Raw genomic sequence first — 26,144 nt, forward strand, 5'->3', positions numbered from 1 at the left:
ATTACATAACATGTTAAATGTTTTCTTCCTTGCTTATTTCCTGCATTACATAACATGCTCAGTGGTTCTTCCTTGCCTATTTCCTGCATTACATAACATGCTCAGTGGTTCTTCCTTGCCTATTTCGTGCATTACATAACATGCTCAGAGGTTGTCTTCCTTGTATATTTCCTGCATTACATAACGTGCTCAATACTTTTCTTCCTTGTCACTTTCCTGCATCACATAACATGCTCAGTGGCTTCTTAGGGCTACAAACTGCCATTTATCTAAGGGGACCAGTTTGGCTTGGTTTTCTAATTTGATAAAACCACACAAAACTGACTTGATCGTTTCGGTTGCCTGCATCAAAATTTAAACCCAATTACCTAACAGTGACTAAACTTTTATTTGTCGCTTAGACAATTAGAAAAACAAAATTGTTAGGGCATCTCACTATGTACACTATGTACTAGTACTATTTCAATTGTTAGAAGTTAGGAACAATATCAGACTCATTTGAATTTGACTCAGCTGCACAGGTGGCTCACACAATATTGGTTGTTAGGGTCCATTTACAAACAACTGGATATAATTTGGCTAAGTACAGGCGGGTTGTCTGATGCTGGAACTCCCCATCACATTCCACGTCCGGACATTCATTCAAAGGGCGAAGATGTGGAACGATTTCCACCTGCCTAAAATTGGTGTCCCAATGTGATGTCGTTGTCACCAACCAATCGCAAACTGATGTTACAACTGCATTGGTCGACACCACAGTGATCGGTAAACAGAAAATTTATTTTAGTATCATGAGTGCGTGGGTCCATTCTCACCCATGAAACAGCTCTTCAATCAGACCACAATGGGAACCAAAAGGACCAGCGGCTGAAGGCTATAATTACCAGTGTACCTTGTACACACAAACGTCTGGGGGATTAGACTCTTTTTCCTTTCCCCAGGATCAATTATCAGGTCGCTGTGCAACCATTAACAGTGGTACATGCACCATGTGCGCACACCACTATAATCCAACTAATGAATCAATCAATGCTCAATGCATTTCTTCCTTGTCTATTTTCTGTATTAAATAACGTGCTCAATGCTTTTCTTCCTTGTTACTTTCCTGTATTACATAGCATGCTCAATGGTTTTCCTCCTTGTCTGTTTCCTGTATTGTAGGAAACTATCTTAGAAGTTAACAAAAAAAGGATCTTACTTTTGTCATATGATCTGATAGAAAAACTTTCTCTAGTATTTACGATGAGCTGTATATCAGCAATGAATTTAAGACAAACTAGTATCCGACAAGAAAATGATAAAATGAAGGGACATAACTCTAAATATAATGTTACAGAAAGAAACGTGCTTTCAATTCTGCACCAAAGAGTCAGGTGCTAATTTCAGTAATGAGTGTTCCAAACTCAAGACTGTTAAAGGACTGAAATTACGTCAAAAAAACAATGTCTCTATCTTTATAAGTATAAACTAGGATAAGATCTCAAAATATTCTTTTTCCTATATAATAATTTTCATTATCAACTAATGCTGGTCAGCCAAACCCATATATACTCTATTTTATATTCACCCATTTCCAGGCTGGTTCCCATTTTTCCATATAATTGGTACAGTGTGTACTTTAGCTGACAACAGCATTATCTAACAGTACAACATTTGTAAAAGTTGAAAATGTATTTAGGTTTCAATGAGCTCTGTCTATTTCAACCTTGGCTAATTTAAAATTCTGTTGTTTTTTTTTAATGTACTGTTTATATTTGTATAAAACTTGGATCCAAATGCAAGCTGCATAGACCCAGTTCTGCCATCACATAATATACTAGCAGATCTGCATTAATACAGTGTGTAAGGAGTAATTAAAAGAAAAAAACAGCACAGACCCTGATCTATGTGATCATTATGTGATAGCAGATCAGGGTCTATATTGTTTGCAGTCTGAACAGACTTGAATATAAGTATATATGGTTGCAGTAGCTCATTGTCCTGAACTTAATAGTTACTAGAAATGGAAATATTTAATTTTCTTTCTCTGTTTGTTAGGATAGAGCTTTCAGAGTAGTTGTGAGACACATGCACAGTCAAGCATGCTTTAAAGGTCAACTCTATTAAGCAATCACCTGCCATAAGCATTCACTTTTCATGGTCTCAGTCATCAAAAAAGTGGAAATAAACCTTTAATAAAGTCACCTGTCATCAGAGGCCCTCATTTGACTTTCATGAGGTGACTGCTTTGGGCATCTTTGACTACACTATTTTTCTTTCATTTGTGTTTCTAAATTTTAGTCTACAAATAATTATGTCTTAATTATTAATGATGTCACTCAATTATACTTGAGGTTTTTTGAAGACTTTTTCTTCACATTATGAAATGATTTTCCATACTGTCATTATAAAATAATTATTAATACAATATTATATAAAATACAACAGTAAATGACTGTACACACCCTTGATTTAAATTCCTCATCTTTAACATTTGACAGGTTTGTCTTCACATTGAAGTATGTTCCCCACACTGCCGTCTCCAGAGTTTTGGCACCCACCTGAAAAACAAGATACATGTGCATTCAATACTGATCCAATATTTGTAATAAGTGTATGAGAGCAAAGCAGTGAGATAAATGTGAGGTTCATATAAGATACTTTTTAGCAAGTCTGCAAGAGCAATGCAATGAGAGAGTTGTGCATTAAATATAGTATATTTTTCAATGATTGTGCGAGGCCAATGCAATGAGAGAGATGTGCAGTACAGATAGGATAGGTTTAGTATGTTTGTGAGGGCAATGCAATGAGAGAGATGTACAGTACGGATAGGATAGGTTTAGTATGTTTGTGAGAGCAATGCAATGAGAGAGCTGTACAGTACAGATAGGATAGGTTTAGTATGTTTGTGAGGGCAATGCAATGAGAGAGATGTGCAGTACGGATAGGATAGGTTTAGTATGTTTGTGAGGGCAATGCAATGAGAGAGATGTACAGTACGGATAGGATAGGTTTAGTATGTTTGTGAGGGCAATGCAATGAGAGAGATGTACAGTACGGATAGGATAGGTTTAGTATGTTTGTGAGGGCAATGCAATGAGAGAGATGTACAGTACGGATAGGTTAGTATGTTTGTGAGGGCAATGCAATGCGAGAGATGTACAGTACGGATAGGATAGGTTTAGTAAGTTTATGTGAGGGCAATGCAATGTGAGAGATGTACAGTATGGATAGGATAGGTTTAGTATGTTTGTGAGGGCAATGCAATGAGAGAGATGTACAGTACGGATAGGATAGGTTTAGTATGTTTGTGAGGGCAATGCAATGAAAAAGATGTCCAGTACGGATAGGAGAGGTTTAGTATGTTTGTGAGAGCAATGCAATGAGAGAGATGTGCAGTACGGATAGGATAGGTTTAGTATGTTTGTGAGGGCAATGCAATGAGAGAGATGTACAGTACGGATAGGATAGGTTTAGTATGTTTGTGAGGGCAATGCAATGAGAGAGATGTACAGTACGGATAGGATAGGTTTAGTATGTTTGTGAGGGCAATGCAATGAGAGAGATGTACAGTACGGATAGGTTAGTATGTTTGTGAGGGCAATGCAATGCGAGAGATGTACAGTACGGATAGGATAGGTTTAGTATGTTTGTGTGAGGGCAATGCAATGCGAGAGATGTACAGTATGGATAGGATAGGTTTAGTATGTTTGTGAGGGCAATGCAATGAGAGAGATGTACAGTACGGATAGGATAGGTTTAGTATGTTTGTGAGGGCAATGCAATGAGAGAGATGTACAGTACGGATAGGTTAGTATGTTTGTGAGGGCAATGCAATGCGAGAGATGTACAGTACGGATAGGATAGGTTTAGTAAGTTTATGTGAGGGCAATGCAATGTGAGAGATGTACAGTATGGATAGGATAGGTTTAGTATGTTTGTGAGGGCAATGCAATGAGAGAGATGTACAGTACGGATAGGATAGGTTTAGTATGTTTGTGAGGGCAATGCAATGAAAAAGATGTCCAGTACGGATAGGAGAGGTTTAGTATGTTTGTGAGAGCAATGCAATGAGAGAGATGTGCAGTACGGATAGGATAGGTTTAGTTAGTATGTTTGTGAGGGCAATGCAATGAGAGAGATGTGCAGTACGGATAGGATAGGTTCAGTATGTCTGTGAGAGCAATGCAATGAGAGAGATGTGCAGTACGGATAGGATAGGTTTAGTATGTTTGTGTGAGGGCAATGCAATGAGAGAGATGTACAATACGGATAGGATAGGTTTAGTATGTTTGTGTGAGGGCAATGCAATGAGAGAGATGTACAGTACGGATAGGATAGGTTTAGTATGTTTGTGAGAGCAGTGCAATGAGAGAGATGTACAGTACGGATAGGATAGGTTTAGTATGTTTGTGTGAGGGCAATGCAATGAGTGAAATATGCATTACATACTGGATAGTTTTAGGACAATGGAAATGAACAGTTTTAATCATCCACTAAGGTGGGACCATCATGTGAATTGTGGAATTGAAAGTTTACCTGAATCATCCTCTACTGTTATGTAATGGTATGATGAAAATATGCAATGGAAATTATTTTTGTGTTTTAAATTTTAATTTAAAAAAATTGAAAGACATTTCTAATCACCTGAAGTGTGTGTGTGTGTCTATATATATATGTGTGTGTGTCTGTATTGCAAAGTAGAAAATATAATTAATTTTCAAAACTGATGCAAACAATTTTTTAATTGTGCATATTTGAGTATTAAATCACTATGCTATTAAGCCTGGTTCAAATCAGTTAGTAGAATTTCTCTATATGAAAATGCAACAAAAGTATATTCAAACAATACTTCTTAACTTAAAGATGTATTTCTTAATGTACATTGGAGCTAGATTATAACATAAATTAATTCCATTGCCAAATGATGATTTCCATTGCTCGTCATGCCAGTCAGTGTCATCTCAAACATAATATACTAACATTATGTCATTATTTAAAGTGAGTTTGGGTAATGATTTAATTTGGGTATGTTTTGACTTGTGTGTGTTTCAGTTTGGGTACATTCTGACTTGGTAAATTTCAGTCTGCAAACCAATTTACTTGGGTACATTTCGGCTTGGAAACATTTTGACTTTAAACCTGCTGTGGAAGTGAAACTGTATCTTAATCAGCTACCTGATGTTAATAGGTGAGACAGTCATGCATGTTGTGGAAAAGAATAGTTGTCTTAATCATCGATTACACATAGGCAAGGATGCCACGAGTTAATCAGCTATCTGATGTTAATAGGTGAGACGGTCATGCATGTTGTGGAAGAGAATAGTTGTCTTAATCATCGATTACACATAGGCAAGGATGCCACGAGTTAATCAGCTACCTGATGTTAATAGGTGAGACAGTCATGCATGTTGTGGAAGAGAACAGTTGTCTTAATCATCAACTACACCTAGACAAGGATGCCATGAGATAAAGTAAAATGACCCCTACAAATTGAGACAATATGACCTTATGTTTTGCAACTGTTTGACAAACTGAACCTCACTCTGTCCCCTAGTATTCCCCAAATGGCCAAGAAATTATTATTTCTAATAAATTCAATTAGCATGATATCAAGAAACCTTAAAAGAATTAAAAGTAATATTCAGCTGAATGCAAATCACCTAGGTGTATATAAACTGGTTCCAGATATCATCGAACTTTAAACTATAAATCTGCTAGCACACACAAACACAGGATCAAAATACAATTTAAAAAAAGCAAATGCTAACGATCTGATAACTTACTGCATTTTAATGAACACTGAAAAGCTCACAGAATGTATTTATTGATAATGAAAATTCAATTCTGAGTATCAAACATTAAACATAGTAAGGTTATATTTACAGAGAAATTATTTGCTTTTTTATTAACCACCAAGCCATTGAGCAATAAGTTCTCTTCCTCAAATAATTTCAATACATTATCTTGGTGAATTCTTCTCTGAACTTTAAATTCAAAGCTAAAGTAATCTGTCATGATGACAATAGACTACTCTTCCTAGTTTTGAAAAAAAGGTTTTCATGTTAAATCCCATCTGAATTTTATAGTATTCAGACTTATAGTAAAAAAACTCAGATTAAGAATAAAAAGTTTGATTATTTGTAAACTGATTTTCTTTCTTATATGAATTTACACTTGAGGACAGTTTTATTCACCTTCTTTAGTTCTCTAAGCCTCGATGTACTTACATACACATTGAACAAAGCCACTTTCATCATACCTGAAGATCTGACCTGCAGTTGATATTTCCTACTGCAGCCAAGTCAATCAAATATGGCCACATGGAGTTGGCAATTTTAGAAACCGTTTGAGGAACCTGTATAGCTGTACACAAACCTTCCTGCATTGCCTTCTCACGCCTGGGAAAAACAATTTTACTTGATAAAAATATGATAAATCATTTGGTTTTGTAGTTAACAGAAGATCTTGACATGAAAGGTTTAAATTTTGCAAGGAAGCATGAGTCAAGTGCCTTGCCAGTGGAACAAACAAATGATGATGGCCTTCCTGGACTAATACCTGCTGGAATGGCTATCATATTGTATTTCTTGGCAGGTGATTGTAATAAAAGACATACATATTCAAATCACAATTACATCATATTAAGACTTGCATCAGTAAATTTAACTAAGGGCTAACCAATTTAAAAAAAAACATGGTACCCAGGGAAGGTACCTTTTAAAAAATATATGCCAGGGTACTCTGGTTACTCAGAGAGTTTGTATGAAAATGACATAAAGTTCTAAACTGCATCCATGGGTGACTACCCCACATTAAAAGTGCCTTCCCTTGGTACCAAGTATGTTTTACTGCAACAGCCCTATTAAGTATATCAATATTGTATGTCTATATGTTGCTGCAATATATCAGTATTGTATGTATCTATGTTTATTTAATATATTTAATAAGAATTTATTATTAAATATAGGGATTAAAGTTGATGCACCGAGTCTATTTATCACAGATTCTCCAACTAGAAACCTATAACATGTCAGCACAGAACAACTACTTCATGCATGTGATGTAATGTACTTCTAATTCAATATACCAGACTGGAAGCAACAGATGCTTTTGTCATGCAGCATGCTGCTTCTTGAATTATATATATGTAGGTCACTTCTCTCAATGTCTGAAGATATACAAGGTTGTATGTGATATTTTATATGAAGAGTATGTGGTAAATCTGAATAACATGTTTTGGGAAGTGAATAACTACTGGAGTCACATGTACATGGTCTTGGGGAGAGATTAACTATTTGAGTCACATGTATATGGTCTAGGGTAGTGAATAAGTATATGGGTCACACATACATGGTCTTGGGTAGTGAATTAGTATCTGAATCACATGTACATGGTCTTGTGTAGTGAATGGCTATTGGATTCATATGTAAATGGTCACATCTACACAGTATGGAGTAGTGAATAACTATTGGAGTCACATGTACATGGTCTTGGGTAGTAAATAACTATTGGAGTCACATGTACATAGTCTTGGGTAGTGAATAACTATTGGAGTCACATGTAAATGGTCTTAGGTAGTGAATGACAATTGGAGTCACATGTACATGGTCTTGGGTAGTGAATAACTATTGAAGTCACATGTATATGGTCTTGGGTAGTGAATAAGTATATGAGTCACACATACATGGTCTTGAATAGTGAATAACTATTGGAGTCACATGTACATGGTCTTTGGTAGTGAATACCTATTGGAGTCACATGTAAATTGTCTCGTGTAGTGAATAACTATTGGAGTCACATGTAAATAGTCTTGAGTAGTGAATAGCTATTGGAGTCACACACACATGGTCTTGAGTAGTGAATAACTATTGGAGTCACATACATGGTCGTGTGTAGTGAATAACTACTGGAGTCACATATACATGGTACTGAGTAGTGAATAACTATTGGAGTCACATGTACATGGTACCGCAGAAATAGGGCCATATGAAGAGCCTCAGTAATATTCCTACATTTAGTGAAGTAACAATGACGACAGAATGAAGCATAAAATTTGTATTCTAGGTCTGAATCTTCTTTTGAAGGTTAATCTTATATTTGTCTTATAGATAGCATACATACTGCATAAATTAGCTGTAGTTCACTTTGCAGATAGCATGTATACTGCATAAATTAACCGTAGTTCACTTTGCAGTATCTATATTACAAAAATTAGCCAGAGTTTACTTTGCAGATAGTATCTATATTACATAAATTAGCCAGGTGTTCATTTTGTAGACGTAAAGCATAAATTAGCCTGTGTTCATTTTGCATATGTATTGCATAAATTTGCCAGTGTTCATTTTGCAGATAGTATGTATATTGCATAAATTAGCTGGAGATTACTCTACATAATACAACTATTGAAGTTTGTACATATATACACACAGATTTGTGCACAAGTGTTTTTGTGGGTGCTGGATATCCCCAAACTAAAGATATATCTAATCCCCAAACCCGAGATACACCTACGATATTAGAGAAAATAGTTAAAGGTTGCTGCACTTATATGGGAAAATATGAATGAGTTTTTTTAAATTAGTAATCGGGAGTACCTTGGGAGTGCAATATTAGTCCAAAAAAATGAGTTATTATTTTCCCATACAAATGCAGTAACCTTTTTATTATATACTCATTTCATTTTCCTACCTAAGGCTCAATAAGAAAGGAATACACTACAAGAAACAAAGTAACTGAATTTATGCTGCATTTGAAAATAAATACACAACCATAGATTAAAAAATACACAGTAACAATATTAATGTGCACGTAACACTGCTCAATGACATCTGCATTACGTCAGGCACTCAACATTAGTTTTAAAAAATTCTTGTCTTTGTCTACTAAAAATGGAAATTTTGAGTCATATTTTGAATGAATGTACATTGAAGAAACTTTTCCAATTGGTCTGGAATGGATGAATTTTGTCTTTTTATTGATTTAACTCAATTCTGCTTTTTCTGCTTAAGATGGACTGGTTTTATTGGGTCAATTCAGAGCAATAAAGAGAATTAAATTTCATTTGGAAATGTAGTTGAAATTACAATAAAATTTCAGTGTGTATCTGGTTTTCTATGACATGGGTCATATCACTTAATAATTTTAAACCAAAAGCATCTACAACATGAGTGTGCATGGTTTGTTTACAAAGTAATTCTTAATACACAATAGTGTTTTTTAGATGCGTGTCATGCAATATGAAGCCATGTAAAATTGAAAAATACTGCATGATTCTGACAATGTCAAAATAAAACTTACGCAGCTTTTTCTTCCTCTGTTGTATTTGGCAATTTCACGGCTAACTGTAAGAAAGAAACTTAACTCATTTCTGATTTAATTTAACAAAATATATGTCTGAGGTTTCTAATTATTTTAATCAAATTCACTGGCATGTCAGAATTTGTAAGCACTGCTTTTCAGTGCTAAAATACAACCCTTTGAAGTTAAGACACAAACACACACATGCTTTAGCTCTAACTGACAACATTTTTAAACAATGTTTAGCAATTATGTTGTCAGGTTGGCAGCTAGTCAAGAAATGCTGCTCTACGTAATTAATATGAATAATAAATGACACATTTTAATGACAAACTGATTTTTTAAGAAGTACACCTAATTCAACCTCCTAAAAACAATCAACCCCATCAACAACAGCCTCTCATATCTATACTGGATCTAATTTGCACTTGTCTTATCTGCATACACTGTCCTTATCTTTCTTTACCGAATAAAACTACTCCACTTATTTCTACTGGGCTCTTGACAACGGTCCTTTTCTTACTATTAGTATTTACCAAATGCTGCATCAGCATCAATAAACAGAACTAGATCATTCATGGCTTTGTTCAGTAGGGTATTGTTTTCACGATGCTCTTAACAATGGCCCTTACCAGGTATTCACTGAAAGCTGCTGCATCAGCATCAATAAATGGGACTAGATCTTTCATGGCTTTGTAGAGTGGTGGGATCAACTGTCTCATTTTACCATCCAGCTCATAAAATTTCTTGTTACCATATGTCAAAAATCCAACCATTGCACCTAACGCAGCACCCTGAGAATAAACGAAAAATGTTTAGTTAAACCTGATGCCCCTTTGATGTGTATGTGTTGTCATATCCCCTCCTTACCCCTCCCAATGTATCACACATAACCCCTCCTTAACCCTCCTCCTGTATCAGACATATCCCCACCTTACCACTCCACATGTATCAGACATATCCCCTCCTTACCCTCCCTATGTATCAGACATATCCATTCATTACCATTCCACATGTATCAGACATATCCCTCCCTTACCACTCCTCAAGTATCAGACATATTCCCTCCACACCACTCCCCATAAATCAGACAAACTCCTTCTGTGCCACCCCTCAAGTATCAGATGCATCCCTCCTTTCAACTCCCCATGTATCAGACATAGCCCTTCCTTACCACTACAATGTGTCAGCCATATCCCCTCCATACCACTCGCCATGTATCAGACATATCCCTTCCTTTCCACTCCCCCATGTCAGACATATCCCCTCCTTACCACTCCCAATGTGTCAGACATATTCCTTCATTACCACTCCCCATGTATCAGACATATCCCCTCCTTACCACTCCCCATGTGTCAGACATATCCCTTCCTTACCACTCCCCATATATCAAACATATCCCTTCCTTACCACTCCCCATGTATCAGACATATCCCTTCCTTATCACTCCCCTGTGTCAGACATTTCCCAATGTAACCCATCTTCCTGTATCAGACTTGTCAAAACTTTAACACAGAAATTCAATTAAGAACTTTATCATTATTGACAAAGATGACACCACTATAATGCATTCATATTTTGCAATGTGTTCTTGTTATTTTATTCATTACTAGTTACATGTTATGCTGTACATATGCAATTATGTTGTGCTGTGTGTTATTGTTATTTTATCAATTTACCAGTGTACACCTAATGCTAAAAGTATGCATTCATATTCTATTAAAAGATCTTCCAAGGGATATATGATCTGATTCACATTACTTACCAAAATATCGAGTAATTACTTGCAATCAGCGGACAGATTAAAGATCTTTAAAGATATCATTCGATTCAAATTGCCAAAATATTGAGTAATTACTTGAAATCAGCGGACAGATTAACAATCTTCCAAATGGTCATCTGCATAATATGCATGATAAATCCATGCATGTGACTTTCTTTAGTTTAAATTTGTGGACAACATTTATGTTACTCTGGTGAAAAGTTTTATGAATGCTTGAATTTATGATTTAATAATATTCCCGTGATATTTTTTTAGGATTTATTTAATAAACATACAGTAATTTTATTCCTCAATTATCATAGTTTGCTTTCTTAAACTTACTAGACACGTCAAACTAGACTTTATCCTTTCAGTTTGGGGAAATTTATATATAATGGCCTGAAACAGTCTGTTCTCTGACTGTCCATTAGGTGGAAATTTATACGTAATGGACTGAATTGGTCTGTTCCGTGACTGTCCATTTAAAAAGGTTTGACTGTATTTACAACTGAATGAATTCAACTTGATAAAACAGTCCAAATATTGAGACACATTTATTACATCAATGAGTTCAAATCTAGACACCCATTTATTAATCACTGTGTGTACAAATATAGACACCCATTTATTAATCACTGTGTGTACAAATATAGACACCCATTTATTAATCACTGTGTGTACAAATATAGACACCCATTTATTAATCACTGTGAACGAATATAGACACCCATTTATTAATCACTGTGTGTACAAATATAGACACCCATTTATTAATCACTGTGTACAAATATAGACACCCATTTATTAATCACTGTGTACAAATATAGACACCCATTTATTAATCATTATGTGTACAAATATAGACACCCATTTATTAATCATTATGTGTACAAATATAGACACCCATTTATTAATCATTATGTGTACAAATATAGACACCCATTTATTAATCACTGTGTACAAATACAGACACAAATTTATAATCACTGTGTGTACAACAAGCTGCATCTAAAGGTTGTGTTCTATACATTACCAGTGATGCTGAAAGAGCAGCCACAGAGCCTCCCCCAGGGGAGGGTGATCTTGATCCCACAGTTAGAATGAAGTCCTTGACATCCATACTGGCAAGAGGTCCATCATGGTCCTCAGCAAGCATGTACCTGATACAGAGAAAAGTATTTAATGATAAATAATGTGTATGGTACTTTGGAATGCTATGTCTCAGCCATAAAAATAATATAATGGTGCAGCTTTCTGCTTAAGGTGACAAGACAGGAAACCTTAGTATATCAAGGTGTAAACTTTATTATAAGATTAAATGATAATGGTTAGGTATTTATTGATATGTTAATTTTACCTAATCACTCACAAAGTAAATAAAGTCTGAAGGACTTTATGTTAACTTTGTGAGTGATTAGGTATAAATTTACCCATCGATAAATACCCAACCATGATCATTTAATCCTTATAATTCCAATTTCCTTTCCTTCTGTCATCATATCAGCAGACATCATTAACAAAGCGTTCATTCTGAGGTAGTTCTTAGTCTACTTTCATTAGCCTCTTCACTGTGACAGAATACATAGCCTCATCTTTGTTAGCCAAGAGTGGTCTATTTTTATGTTGTAATATAGAGTACAGTGTTAGAGCAGGTCATGCCAGCGATTTAAGGAACTTGGTATAGTCACCTTTAAAACAGATTTTTGGATGATGTTGTTTAAACCAGGCTATACCTTTTTGTCCCCCAACATTTACGTGTGGACGCATACTTTTAGCATTCATTTTTCTTGCTTTCTATACATTTCAATCTTTCATTGTGTCCATTTTTAGTGAAATCCCCTCCTTGTCATATGTCTATGACCCCAACTTAAATAACAGGTGGTGGAACATATTGTTAAAGCAAATGCAATAATTTCTAAGGATAGGTTTGTAATGCTTGCCATATGCTTTCTATGGTAAAAGGGGGGAGTGATGATGATGGTGTAATTACATAGTTTTAACTTCATATGGACAATATTAGACTAGGGATCACAGATTTTGATCGGAAAATTATGCAATTGGGTGGGTACATGTTATTATTATCATGTAAGGCATTGGTATGGATAAAACTTGACATAAAATAACCTGGAACCTGGCAATCAAAAGTAGTCCTCAGAATTTACTGATGTATAAAACATTCCATATCAGTATCACATGACCATTTATGTCCAAACAGATTGCAGACAACTTGGTGGATTCTAACAACTGGAATTAAATAGTAATATTTCAACATAATTACAACTGAATAAAACCCCTTATTAACTATAAGAGTTTCAAAAACTTTCATACAGGATTATAATGGTGACACAGCTGATGAAATAGGCAACCTGACCATATCAATATTTTAACACCGATACAGCTGATGTTACTATCATAGATGTGACAGGTAACAAAACAATATCATGAGCCAGGCAACCCTACAATATCATGAGACAGGCACCCTTACAATATCATGAAACAGGCAACCCTACAATATCATGAAACAGGCAACCCTACAATATCACAAGAAAGGCAACCCTAGCTTATCAGGAGTGAAACGTCAGGCATATTTAGTTGACTTTAAATGGCACCATGAATTATACCTTGTCTGCATCAGATATAAATGTATTAAATACAAATGTCTTCACAAACAAGCAAAATGAGTTCCTTTTACATGAAATTTAAGGAGTCAATGCCCTCATAATGTTAAAACTGCCACCATTTTGTTAAATGGGCTTTCATTGCAGATCATGCAGTGCCAAACCTTCCAGCTGAATTCCAGTCAATAATCATTTCAGTAATTTGCCATGAATACAAGTTTCATGAATATTAAAAACAATAACTTGACACTGATGTTCAAAATGATACAATTGCTATTTGTAATAAAAATGCTACTTCTTGTCACTCACAAGCCCCCAAAATAGATACGCCTTCAAAATATTGTCATAAGAAAGTGTACCAACTGTTCTTGAGAAAGTATGCTGTCATTGCATTTTGCATCTATTTTCTGTCATTTTTGGTTACTGAAATATAAATTTCTGAATGGCTAAATAATGATTTATGGACCTTTTGTAACAAACAGTGAAAGTAAACAAAACCCATTTATGTTTATTACAGTATATTATTTACAAATTGCCCATTTAACACAAATGTCCCATCACAGCACCCAAGAAAATGACCTTATGCAAAACATGCATGTGTATGGAGAGACAAGTTAGTATTATATATATACCCCTACCAAATAAGTGGTGATGCGCCATCATAATTAATCGACAAGTCTGATTTTGTTAAAACAGTTGAAAAATTTTGTATGCCACAACAAGAAACATAAGTATAATAAGCCAGCAATGTTGTTAATTATGTTTAATCTGTATCACATACCTGGAGCAGGCGGTCAATTACAGGTGTTCGCATATGATTACAATAACAGGTTGTTTGGTACTGATGATTATGACTACATTTTGTCTGGAACCATGATTATGATTACGATTCCAGGAGAATGATTACAATTATGATTACGATTAAGATTGCTTTGTACTTGCTTGATATCTGTTTTTGTTTTGGGCAGATAATATACACTGTGTAACCCCAAAACAAACAATTTTATATTTTTAGAAAAATTAGCTGGCATGTAACTCCTGTAGCTTATCAGTATAACTCCTGTAGTGTGTCAGTATAACTCCTGTAGTTTATCAGTATAACTCCTGTAGCATGTCAGTATAACTCCTGTAGCTTATCAGTATAACTCCTGTAGCATGTCAGTATAACTCCTGTAGCTTATCAGTATAACTCTTGAAACTTGTCACCTGAATCTGTATTTTTATCAGTGTAACTCCTGTAGCTTGTCATCTGAATCTGTATGCTTGTCAGTATAATTCTTGTAGGTTGTCACCTGAATCTATATGCTTGTCAGTACAATTCTTGTAGGTTGTCACCTGAATCTGTATGCTTGTCAGTGTAACTTGTCAGTATAACTACTGTAGCTTGTCACCTGAATCTGCATTTTTATCATTGTAACTCATGTTGCTTGTCATCTGAATCTGAATGCTTGACAGGATAACTCCTGTAGCTTGTCACCTGAATCTGTATGCTTGTCAGTACAATTCCTGTAGGTTGTCACCTGAATCTGTATGCCTGTCTGTAACTTGTGTAGCTTGTCACCTGAATCTGCATGCTTGTCAGTGTAATTCGCGTTGGTTGTCAGTATAACTCTAGTAGCTTGTCACCTGAATCTGTATGCTTGTCAGTAATAACTCTTGTAGCTTGTCACCTGAATCTGTATGCTTGTCAGTAAAACTCATGTAGCCTGACACTTAAATCTGTATAATTCTAGTATCTTTCATACATTTGCACTAAAAACATTAACATTGTTATCATAATGCATAATGTGATGGGACAGAAAACACAGGGATTTCTTACATACCAACTTAAGGCCTATAGTCACATTATCTGAATTTTTCAGCTGAATACAGTATGTGACTTTCAAAACCTGTAACAAGTTTTATAATGAAGACAAACATTCTCTCCTGAAGCAGGCCAATCAGTGGCAAGTCAGGAACTTGTAGCATAGCAATTAGAAACTCCCAGCATAGCAGGTCAGTCAAAGGCAAGTTAGGAAATCCTAGCATATCAGGCCAATCAGAGTCTGCATGTGCAGGCCAATACGAGACAATATGCTTATACAGACTGATCAGAGCAAATATATTTATGCAGATCAATCAGAACAAGTATACTTATGCAGACCAATATGAGACAATCTGCTTAAGCAGTCCAATCAGAGGCAAGTATACTTATGCAGACCAATCAGTTACAAGTATACTTATGCAAACCAATTAGTGGCAAGTATACTTACGCAGACCAATCAGGGTAAGTATACTTATTCAGACCAATCAGAACAAGTATACTTATGCAGACCAATACGAGACAATCTGCTTAAGCAGCCCAATCAGAGGCAAGTATACTTATGCAGACCAATCAGTTGCAAGTATACTTATGTAGACCAATTAGTGGCAAGTATGCAGACCAATCAGGGTAAGTATACTTATGCAGACCAATCAGAGGCAAGTATACTTATGCAGACCAATCAGACACAAGTATACTTATGAAGACCAATCAGAGGCAAGTATACTTATGCAGACCAATCAGAGGCAAGACTACTTATGCAGACCAATCAGACACAAGTATACTTATGAAGACCAATCAGTGGCAAGTATACTTATGCAGACCAATCAGAGGCACGTATACTTATGCAGACTAAGAAGAGGCAAGTATACTTATGCAGACCAATTAGTGGCAAGTATGCTTATGCAGACTAATTAGTGGCAAGAATACTAAAGCAGACGAATCAGAGGTAAGCCTGCTTATGCAGGCCAATAACAGGTAATTCAGGAACTTGAAGTATATCAGCAAATAAACCTTAGACATACAGCAATCTTATACCCAAGCTTTAGCTGAATGCAAAACAAATGAATGTATGTGTCTTTCAAAACCTTTAACACAAAGCTAAAAAACTGTCCACCATGATAAGAACTCGTAGCACACCACAGCATAAATGTTATACCTCTGGTGAGTTTCACTTAAACGATTTAAAAGATGCTACAGTTAAAGATAATTGGGATTTTCAAAAACTTAAATACAAAGATTCTACACTGCCTGCAGTAGAAATATGACTACTACATCTCACCAAGCTTAAGCATGTGAGACAGAAAGGCTTAAAACTATTTGTGTTTTCATTGACTTACTCAATAATTCTCTCTTTTGGACTGAATGGACCCAGTGCATTTAATCCCAACCTATTTATTACCTGGAAAATAAAAGTAAAGCCAACTTAATATAAATCATTATAACCAGTAAATTGTTTAGAAAAAGGTAAGAAAGTTATTTCATTTGTACAGCAAAATATTAAGTACAAAGTTAGAGTGGATTATCCATTTATTTATCCTCAATTTAGCTGATGTCAAGAAAAATGTTTCTTCTATGATATTTACCCAATCATAATACCTAAGAAGAATTACTAATACCTCACAAATCCACACCACCACCCAAAGGTAAAAGCCTTTTAGCTAAAAAACTTAAAGATATCTGCCTACCTAGGTGGCAGTTAGAGTAATCTACCCTTGATGCAAGGATTTAATCATGTGAATACTTCACTTACTACTGGACTGGATGGCACTCTATCTATATGTAACTGTAGGGTAGTTGGCAGGGTGTATGTGTATTATGATTGGGTAAGTATTAGTGAAGAACCATATTTTACTAGAAAAAAATTGGTTTCTTCTTCAAATACCTTACCGATCATAATACATTAGGAAAATATACAAGAGGTGGAGTGAGATACATCCCCTTATACACCACTCCCTCGATAACTCGCGCACATCGGGGTCCAGAAACATCGACCGCACTATAAGCGAGGGGCGAGTTATCGAGGAACCTATAAAATAAGCCCAAAACCAATAAAGTGATTGACGACATAACGGAAAAATGGGGGGGGGGGGTAGGCAGATTATACTGTTGAATATTCACTTTATAATCGTTCTGAGATTAACTGTTAATAAATATCTCTTCATAACGGTGTACTTTATTATTTTCTCATAGGACAACATTAAAAATTTCAGGATAAATTACAGTATATTGAGGCGATCATCGAAAACATTATTCCACGTGGTTTCCGTTCGCTGAACATGTGTACCACTTCACACATTGTGTACTACGTCACTAATTTTTATGTTGAATTTTGTATACATTCTAGTTTTATTGTTTGAGCAAATTATATTTTTTTTTTTACACAAAAGATCGACTCTTTTCGAGAAACAGTGTCGATCAAACGATAGATAGATAGATAGATAGATTTGAATGCGATAGAAGTAAAATGGAAAAAAAACCAAAAAAACAAGAGTTAATCAGTACTAACATATTTAATTGGTCTCAAATTTAAAACAACGTAAATTAGAACAAGTTAATACTTGCCGTTTGTGCCACGCTTGACAAATATCAATTCACTTTTTGAAGAAATCAGTTAATTTTTTTTGTGTGTGTTACTCCTTGGTTTCTCTGCCGCCGAGCAAAATCCCTCAGATTTCTCAACTGCATGAGCTTTACGTAGTCAACATTTTGGGTCTCCAGCCACCTTATGGCAATATCAAAATATTTGCTTCCTGTGCAGAGGGGTGGGGGTGCAACATGTGTCTGCATCACTTTCAACACTTGTGTTATTCCAGTTAGAATCGTCTTCTGCTGCAAATTTGTTCTCTATAGAAATAATTATAGTTTCATCTGACATGTATGCGGCTGTAGGGCAATCATTGTCAGAACAAATCCACTCCTCCATCAAGAGAAACGCCCATCTCAGGACCATGAGTCTGTACTAATTTCTCCCAAACAGCCTCGGCATTAATGACATCAGTTTCACTGAAACATTCGAAGTCACTATCGTCGTCGTTGTCTCTGTTACTGTTTTGCTTTACGTCAAAGGCAGCTCCAAGACCCTTAATCCAGCACCCGAGGTCTCTTGTAATCGATTTTTTTTTAATGCAACAAACACTTCCCCAAGTTGTTGATCAAAACAAAGCCGGCATGTACATGTAATTAGGTTCTCACAGAAGTACTCACAGGTTTCGATGTGACGGTCGATTGACTCTTTTCATGTTTTCAATGAACAGACTATGTTGTAATTATAATGTTTACACTGAAACGGAATTAAAGGATTAGAACGTGACTTTCACACAGGAAGTCGTTTAATTGGTGTTTATTTCATTCTCTGTTGCCACCTGTTAACATTTACCAGAAGTTTTCATTGATCGCTATTTCACCAGACTGTTTATTTACAGTATAATGACAACTATTTATCCTAAAAACTTACATAATATATGATATCTTTAAACAGAGGTCTCGCTAGGATTTTAAAACTGGGTCTTTCTGCCTCTGAATTCAATCACTAAATATCAGTATATTTTTTCACTCGGCCGCCAAGTCAAAGCCTTTGAACTAGCCGCCTAGCTGTTGCATCATGTTCTTTTTTTTTTTTAATGTACTCTTATGAAATAGCAACAGTACATCAAAGAGTCTTTCAGTCACTGAATTCTGTCATTGTAAATATCAGCACAGTAAACTGATCAACACATTTTCCCACAAAGCAGGTGGCTGAAACAGGACCGGCAAATCTTTGAATTTTCCCGCGCACCTATTACATGCGTGCGGAGGACTCCCGCCTTTTCTGCGTCCCAGATCAAAAATTGGCGTCCAAATACGCGTAATTAAGCGTTTTCGAGATCTCTGAAATTAATTCTTCTCTAGAACTTGCAAATTTCAAAATATGGATTATATTTTTATGGGCATTAATCACCATTTTCGATGATAAAACGAGCAATGTATCAAGGTTTAATTTATCAATTCTTATCGTAACTTTTTTCATGTTCAGCATATTTTAAAGATATTTTAAATACATTTTCTCTGGAAAAAAATCGGGAGCCAAGACGGACACCGCGTTATAAGCGGGATCGCGAGTTATCCGGGCGCGAGTTATCGAGGGAGCGGTGTACTGGGCAGACCATCTCTGGTCCCCTTAGTTATGAGACAGCTTCTAGACAACATGACTGGAGAACAGACTCTATATGCTGGGTAATGACTTTACAGGGGAACAATTTTCCTCCCACAAATACAGCGGAAATCATGAAGTTACATTCATCTGAAGCTGTCATATGATTCAGGAAGGTAACCTGCTGCATCACAGCTATAGGTCATCCTAGGTCAAGTTAAGCTTTTAAGATGAAAGATATCAAAGACAAAATGTGGAGATGTGGATTTTGATCTCCATCCCACAGCATGGATAATGACAGAGAACAATTTCACTCAAATGCAATGTTTGTGGCAACTGCCCTAACTTTGTGAAATGAGATGCAAAGCAAATTAATTTGGTATGGGATTATTTTCTGATATGTGGAACAAATAACCCACTTTATCCATGGCAAAAAGTAGAGTCATTATCTCCCTAGATGCAATGGCTTGGTTCTTGTTAAGTGCCTCTTCAAAGCTTACAATGGGTCCTGTTGATGACCTTGAGATGTAGCATCGAGAGTAGGCAGGAATTCATTACAAAGTTTGATTCATCATTAACTTTTCTTGACAATGAAACCAGAGGCCATTACAAGTGATACTGACCCAACTTGATGGAACTGCATGTAGTTCAGGCTCACTGAAAGAGCATGTATTTTGCTGATTCTGTCTGATGTTCACTAATGCACTGAGTAAGCTGGTCTTATAACAGAAGTGTACCAATGAAGCTCCTGAGAGCAGTTTAAATGGTGTCTTGTTCAAACAGGTTAATACCCATGATAGATTCCACTTGGGCAAAGAGCCAATATCTTTGGACATGTGTACTCAAAACTGGACATTGTAATGGTAGCATTTGATTGTGATAGGTGCTAGCAGTTTCTCATCAAAAAGCCTCGGTAGGAAGTTAGCTATTTGAGGTATTGATGCCTCCGTGGTATACTATATTCTTGGGCACACCACTGTCCTGCCTTGGTACACTTTAAAGTGGATGGCCATCGTGCTTGAGCAATTTTGTCACCACTAGTTGTGAGAAATGTTTGTATCTTAGGCTTGCTTAATAAGATTCAGATGTGCAGGTTCAGCAACCCTAGGATGGCATGATACACCTGCCATCATGGCTGCTTGAGCAGATGAGGGTCTATCTTGGCTTTTGTGGAGGTTTCTGTTGCAAGATTGATGAGGTCACTGATCCATGATTTTTTCATCTGAGTGAAGATTTCTGTTGCTAAATTGATGAGGTCACTGATCCATGATTTTTTCATCTGAGTGGAGATTTCTGTTGCTAAATTGATGAGGTCACTGATCCATGATTTTTTCATCTGAGTGGAGATTTCTGTTGCTACATTGATGAGGTCACTGATCCATGATTTTTTCATCTGAGTGGAGATTTCTGTTGCTAAATTGATGAGGTCACTGATCCATGATTTTTTCATCTGAGTGGAGATTTCTGTTGCTAAATTGATGAGGTCACTGATCCATGATTTTTTCATCTGAGTGGAGATTTCTGTTGCTAAATTGATGAGGTCACTGATCCATAACTTTTTCATCTGAGTGGAGGTTTCTGTTGCTAAATTGATAATGTCACTGATCCATAACTTTTTCATCTGAGTGGAGGTTTCTGTTGCAAGACTGATGAGGTCACTAATCTATGATATTTTCATCTGAGTGGAGATTTCTGTTGCTATATTGATGAGGTCATTGACACATGACTTTTCATCTGAGTGGAGATTTCAGTTGCAAGATTGATGAAGTCACTGATCCATGATCTTTCCATCTGAGTGGAGCAAACAAGACAAGGTGACACTCTGATTCTCTTGCATTCGTTTTTGGAATCTGAGGTGTTGGAGTAAAGTCTATGTATCCAGACCAGTCCAATTTATAAAGAGGAGCATTGACTGCCCATTCATTTGGATTGGAAACTGGTAAGACAAAGGTTAGGAATTTGGCATTCCATCTTGTTGCAAATAAGTCCACCACTAATCAACCCCACTGGGTACATATTTGAATAAAAACTGAGGGATGAAGAGACTTTTCTATTTGTATTGATTGATTCTCCTGCAAATACATCTAGTTGGCCTGGAAGGTGATGAACTTGGATGTGGATTTGTCACTGGAGACACACTTTTGAAAATCACAAACCAGAATGCAAAGGTCTGGGCACATGGATCCACCTTGATATTTAAGATAAGTCACCACATTGGAATCTGACAGAATGAGAACACCCTTCCCATGCAGATCCTCCAGCCACCAAGAAAAAGAGTATGAAATGGCTTTTATCTTGAGAATATTGATATGTCAAAATGAGGGGGCTCATTTCCACTCACTTCAAAGGAATGATGGAAAGAGGTGTGCTCTGTGCCAGCTGTGCTAACATCTGTACTGATTGTGCTTTCCAGAGGTGGTACTGTAGAGGTATACCCAGTTTGAGATAAGTGAGGTTTCCCTTCTGAGATGGAATCTCATATGTGTGCCAATTGTGAGAAGTTCATCCAATGGGGAAAGTCTTGTCCATCATGTGGACGATAGAATGATTTGTAATGGGTGCATAATTGCTAACTGAATCTCTTCTTCTGAGCCAATACTTGTTTAATGAGTTCTGTTGGCAATACCTGTTTAATGGGTTCTGTTGGCAATACTTGTTTAATGAGTTCTGTTGGCAATACTTGTTTAATGAGTTCTGTTGGCAATAGTTGTTTAATGAGTTCTGTTGCCAATACTTGTTTAATGAGTTATGTTGCCAATACTTGTTTAATGAGTTCTGTTGGCAATACTTGTTTTTGATTGTCTTATTCTGGTGGCAATATTTGTTTAATGAGTTTGGTTGCCAATACTTGTTTAATGAGTTTTATTGCCAAAACTTGTTTAATGAGTTCTGTTGGCAATACTTGTTTTTGATTGTCTTATTCTGGTGGCAATACTTGTTTAATGAGTTCTGTTGGCAATACTTGTTTTTTGATTGTCTTGTTCTGGTGGCAATACTTGTTTATTGAGTGTCCTATTCTGGTGGCAATACTTGTTTATTGAGTGTCCTATTCTGGTGGCAATACTTGTTTATTGAGTGTCCTATTCTGGTGCCAAAACTAACTGAACTCAAATCGATGTTATGTGAGAAGTGTATCATTATTTTAATTTGAACATACCTTTTCAAATATGTATGGATATTGTGTGGGGTCATGTTAAAATATTCATAACATCTTAATGTTACTTGTTCTCACCTTTAATGGATGAACATTTCACCTGGTAATGTAAAGCAATACACAACATTTCACCTGGTAATGTAAAGCAATACACAACATTTCACCTGGTAATGTAAAGCAATACACAACATTTCACCTGGTAATGTAGAGCAATACACTTTAATCAGATATTGTGTTACTGTTCAACTTTTAATGAAAAGATCAAGAATTATCAGATATAGTACAGTCAAACCTGCTGCAAAGATCAATGAAATATTGGACCTTCTTAGTATGGCATAAAAAATGATGTTGATTTTTATAAAATTTGCAATAAGGTAGGAATTAGCATGGTTAAAAATACAGGTTATCATTGTCCTATGGATACAATTTTATTTAAAGAAATGATTACAATACATATTTTCTTAAAGCAAATTAGACAGCATGCTGACTTACAAGCCTAAGTTTCTGGTCCTCTTCAAGTATAAACAAGTTTTCTTTATCCATGTAATATTGTGCTACTTCCAGCATGGCTTTCAATGGAACCAAACCAACAATCTGGGATCCAACAACAGCAAGATTCAACTTCTGTATAAGTAAAGAAAAAAACAGTAAAATTTATAGGCAATATTATTTGTGCTTTTCTCATATTTTAAGAATTTAATATCTGACTAGAACAAAATTTTTAAAGTAATATGGACTTTCTTAGAATGTCTAATGAAGGCGTCAAATTAGCACATATCAAACAATGCAGATTTCATAGCCTTGTGAAGAAAATTGAAAAACATTTGTTCTTGTCAACAAACTTACTAATGTCAGTTGTAAATAGACTGATGCTATTATATTCACACAATTTAGAGCCATGGTTAAATCCAGAAAACACAAAAACTGAGCTTGTTCTAATTAGACTTTCCTGTACATTTATATTTATTGCCATGTGATAAACTTAACACACAGGATCTGGATCTTAATCTTAAGGTTGTGGCAGTATACCATTAATTTTCAGGAAAAATCTCTACTATTACAATTTCAAAGAGAAAGAACAATATATATAACCCCAATAACATGTTCTTACACAACTGGCCAAAATGTCAGTTCAATTCAAAATGACGACTGGTGAATATGTTCAAATGATGTAATGTACCCAAGAGATGGTGGAATAGTAGCCATGATCACAAAGGGAAATAACTATTGCATGACTAGATATAAAAACATAATTAACACAAGTATATTTATTAATTAATCTGATAAATGATTACAGGTAGTAAAGGAATATTTGATGTCATCTACTTTTATTTATGAAAAAAAATTATAAAACTTCCAGCCCATGGAAATGGAACAAGAAATAATTTCATGTATTTGGCACATGAAATATAGCTCACAGTGACCTAGTGAAGTTACATTTTAATTTACCAGAGGCAATATGATGCACATTTTCACATACTTTTTTGACTGTTGAACGGACAAAGAAAAGATATGAACTTTTAACAACCAATAAATATGTCAATTGGACACAGATGCCCATGACAAAATAATGCACCTTAAGGGCATGGTGCTAAATCATTTGCAGGTGACAGGATTTGGATCATATGTATAAATTCAAAATCTCCTAGTATTATTAATCACCCAAGATCTGAATTTGCAGCTAAGACCACATTAGGGAGGTCCATGCATTTATGCAAACATTATCCTCATGCAAAACAGAAGCAATTTACAGTAGTCCTTTCATAAGATAAAAGGCTGGTATATGCAATTTTTGTGACCCCAAAAAACCCCCATCAAATTAAATTTGATACATTTTAAATAATTTAACAAATACATTTTAAAGAATCCATGCAAGAGGTATCTGCAAAGTTCACAAAAGAAAAATAGGACTGCAATTCTTCTATCATTACCTCTGCATCCTTAACAATTTCTTCGTAAACTCTGTGTATTGGGGTCTGGTCCACATCTGTAATGTTGACTGACACCTGGGCCATGTTGGCTTCTTCAAGGTACCAGCCAATGGCTTGTATATGCTTCAGTCTGCCAGGCTAAAAGCCAATCAAGAGTGAAAACTAAGATAAGCATTTAAATGAACCTCACTGCATGCAGTGTATGTAAGGTCCAATTCTCTCATAAATAAAATACTCCCTGAATTTCTACATGGAAGCCATACAAATGTATTAAACAGAAAGTGACAACAGCCTATATCAAGATATGTTACAAGTAAGACTGTATGCATGTCATTAGCCTAGGGTCTCACTTTGTTCCACACTGACCCATGACATATGTAACTAACTGAAACAGTATATACAATTAAACTATCTGATTTGGCTGCAGCTGATATAACCTGATCAAATCACAATGCTCCTTATATCAATATAATCTAATCCAATCGCACTGTTTCTTATGTTGTTTATCCAATTGCACTGCTGCTTATGTTGATATAAACTGAACCAATCACACTGTTGCTTATGTTGATATAAACTGAACCAATCACATTGCTCCGTATTTGACATAAACTGAACCAATCACACTGCTGCTTATGTTGATATAAACTGAACCAATCACACTGTTGCTTATGTTGATATAAACTGAATCAATCACACTGCTAGTTATTTGATATAACCTGAACCAATCACACTGCTGCTTATGTTGATATAAACTGAACCAATCACACTGTTGCTTATGTTGATATAAACTGAACCAATCACACTGTTGCTTATGTTGATATAAACTGAACCAATCACATTGCTCTGTATGTTGACATAAACTGAACCAATCACACTGTTGCTTATGTTGATATAAACTGAACCAATCACATTGCTCCGTATGTTGACATAAACTGAACCAATCACACTGCTGCTTATGCTGATATAAACTGAACCAATCACACTGCTGCTTATGTTGATATAAACTGAATCAATCACACTGCTAGTTATTTGATATAACCTGAACCAATCACACTGCTGCTTATGTTGATATAACCTGAACCAATCACACTGCTGCTTATGCTGATGTAACCTGAACCAATCACACTGCTGATTATATTGATATAAACTGAACCAATCACACTGTTGCTTATGTTGATATAAACTGAATCAATCACACTGCTAGTTATTTGATATAACTTGAACCAATTACACTGCTGCTTATGTTGATATAAACTGAACCAATCACACTGCTGCTTATGTTGACATAAACTGAATCAATCACACTGCTAGTTATTTGATATAACCTGAACCAATCACACTGCTGCTTATGTTGATATAAACTGAACCAATCACACTGTTGCTTATGTTGATATAAACTGAACCAATCACATTGCTCCATATGTTGACATAAACTGAACCAATCACACTGCTGCTTATGTTGATATA

General features: G+C 35.6%; 1 protein-coding gene across 1 annotated transcript in view; it reads right to left on the minus strand.

Moving 5' to 3' along the window:
* The window catches only part of LOC149776654 (formimidoyltransferase-cyclodeaminase-like), a 61,814-nt gene that overhangs the window by 10,421 nt on the left and 25,249 nt on the right, over positions 1–26,144 (minus strand). Inside the window, exons 6-13 of the mRNA XM_089941183.1 lie at positions 24,678–24,815; positions 23,239–23,370; positions 16,801–16,862; positions 12,075–12,201; positions 9,912–10,073; positions 9,280–9,323; positions 6,242–6,380; positions 2,445–2,540 (exon numbers count right to left, since the gene is read on the minus strand). Coding sequence (XP_089797309.1) covers positions 2,445–2,540; positions 6,242–6,380; positions 9,280–9,323; positions 9,912–10,073; positions 12,075–12,201; positions 16,801–16,862; positions 23,239–23,370; positions 24,678–24,815 — 900 coding nt within the window. The remainder of the gene's footprint in view (positions 1–2,444; positions 2,541–6,241; positions 6,381–9,279; positions 9,324–9,911; positions 10,074–12,074; positions 12,202–16,800; positions 16,863–23,238; positions 23,371–24,677; positions 24,816–26,144) is intronic.

This window comes from Sinohyriopsis cumingii, chromosome 18 (genome assembly GCF_028554795.1).
Source record: "Sinohyriopsis cumingii isolate HCF-2022 chromosome 18, ASM2855479v2, whole genome shotgun sequence".
In the NCBI taxonomy this organism is placed as follows: domain Eukaryota; kingdom Metazoa; phylum Mollusca; class Bivalvia; order Unionida; family Unionidae; genus Sinohyriopsis; species Sinohyriopsis cumingii.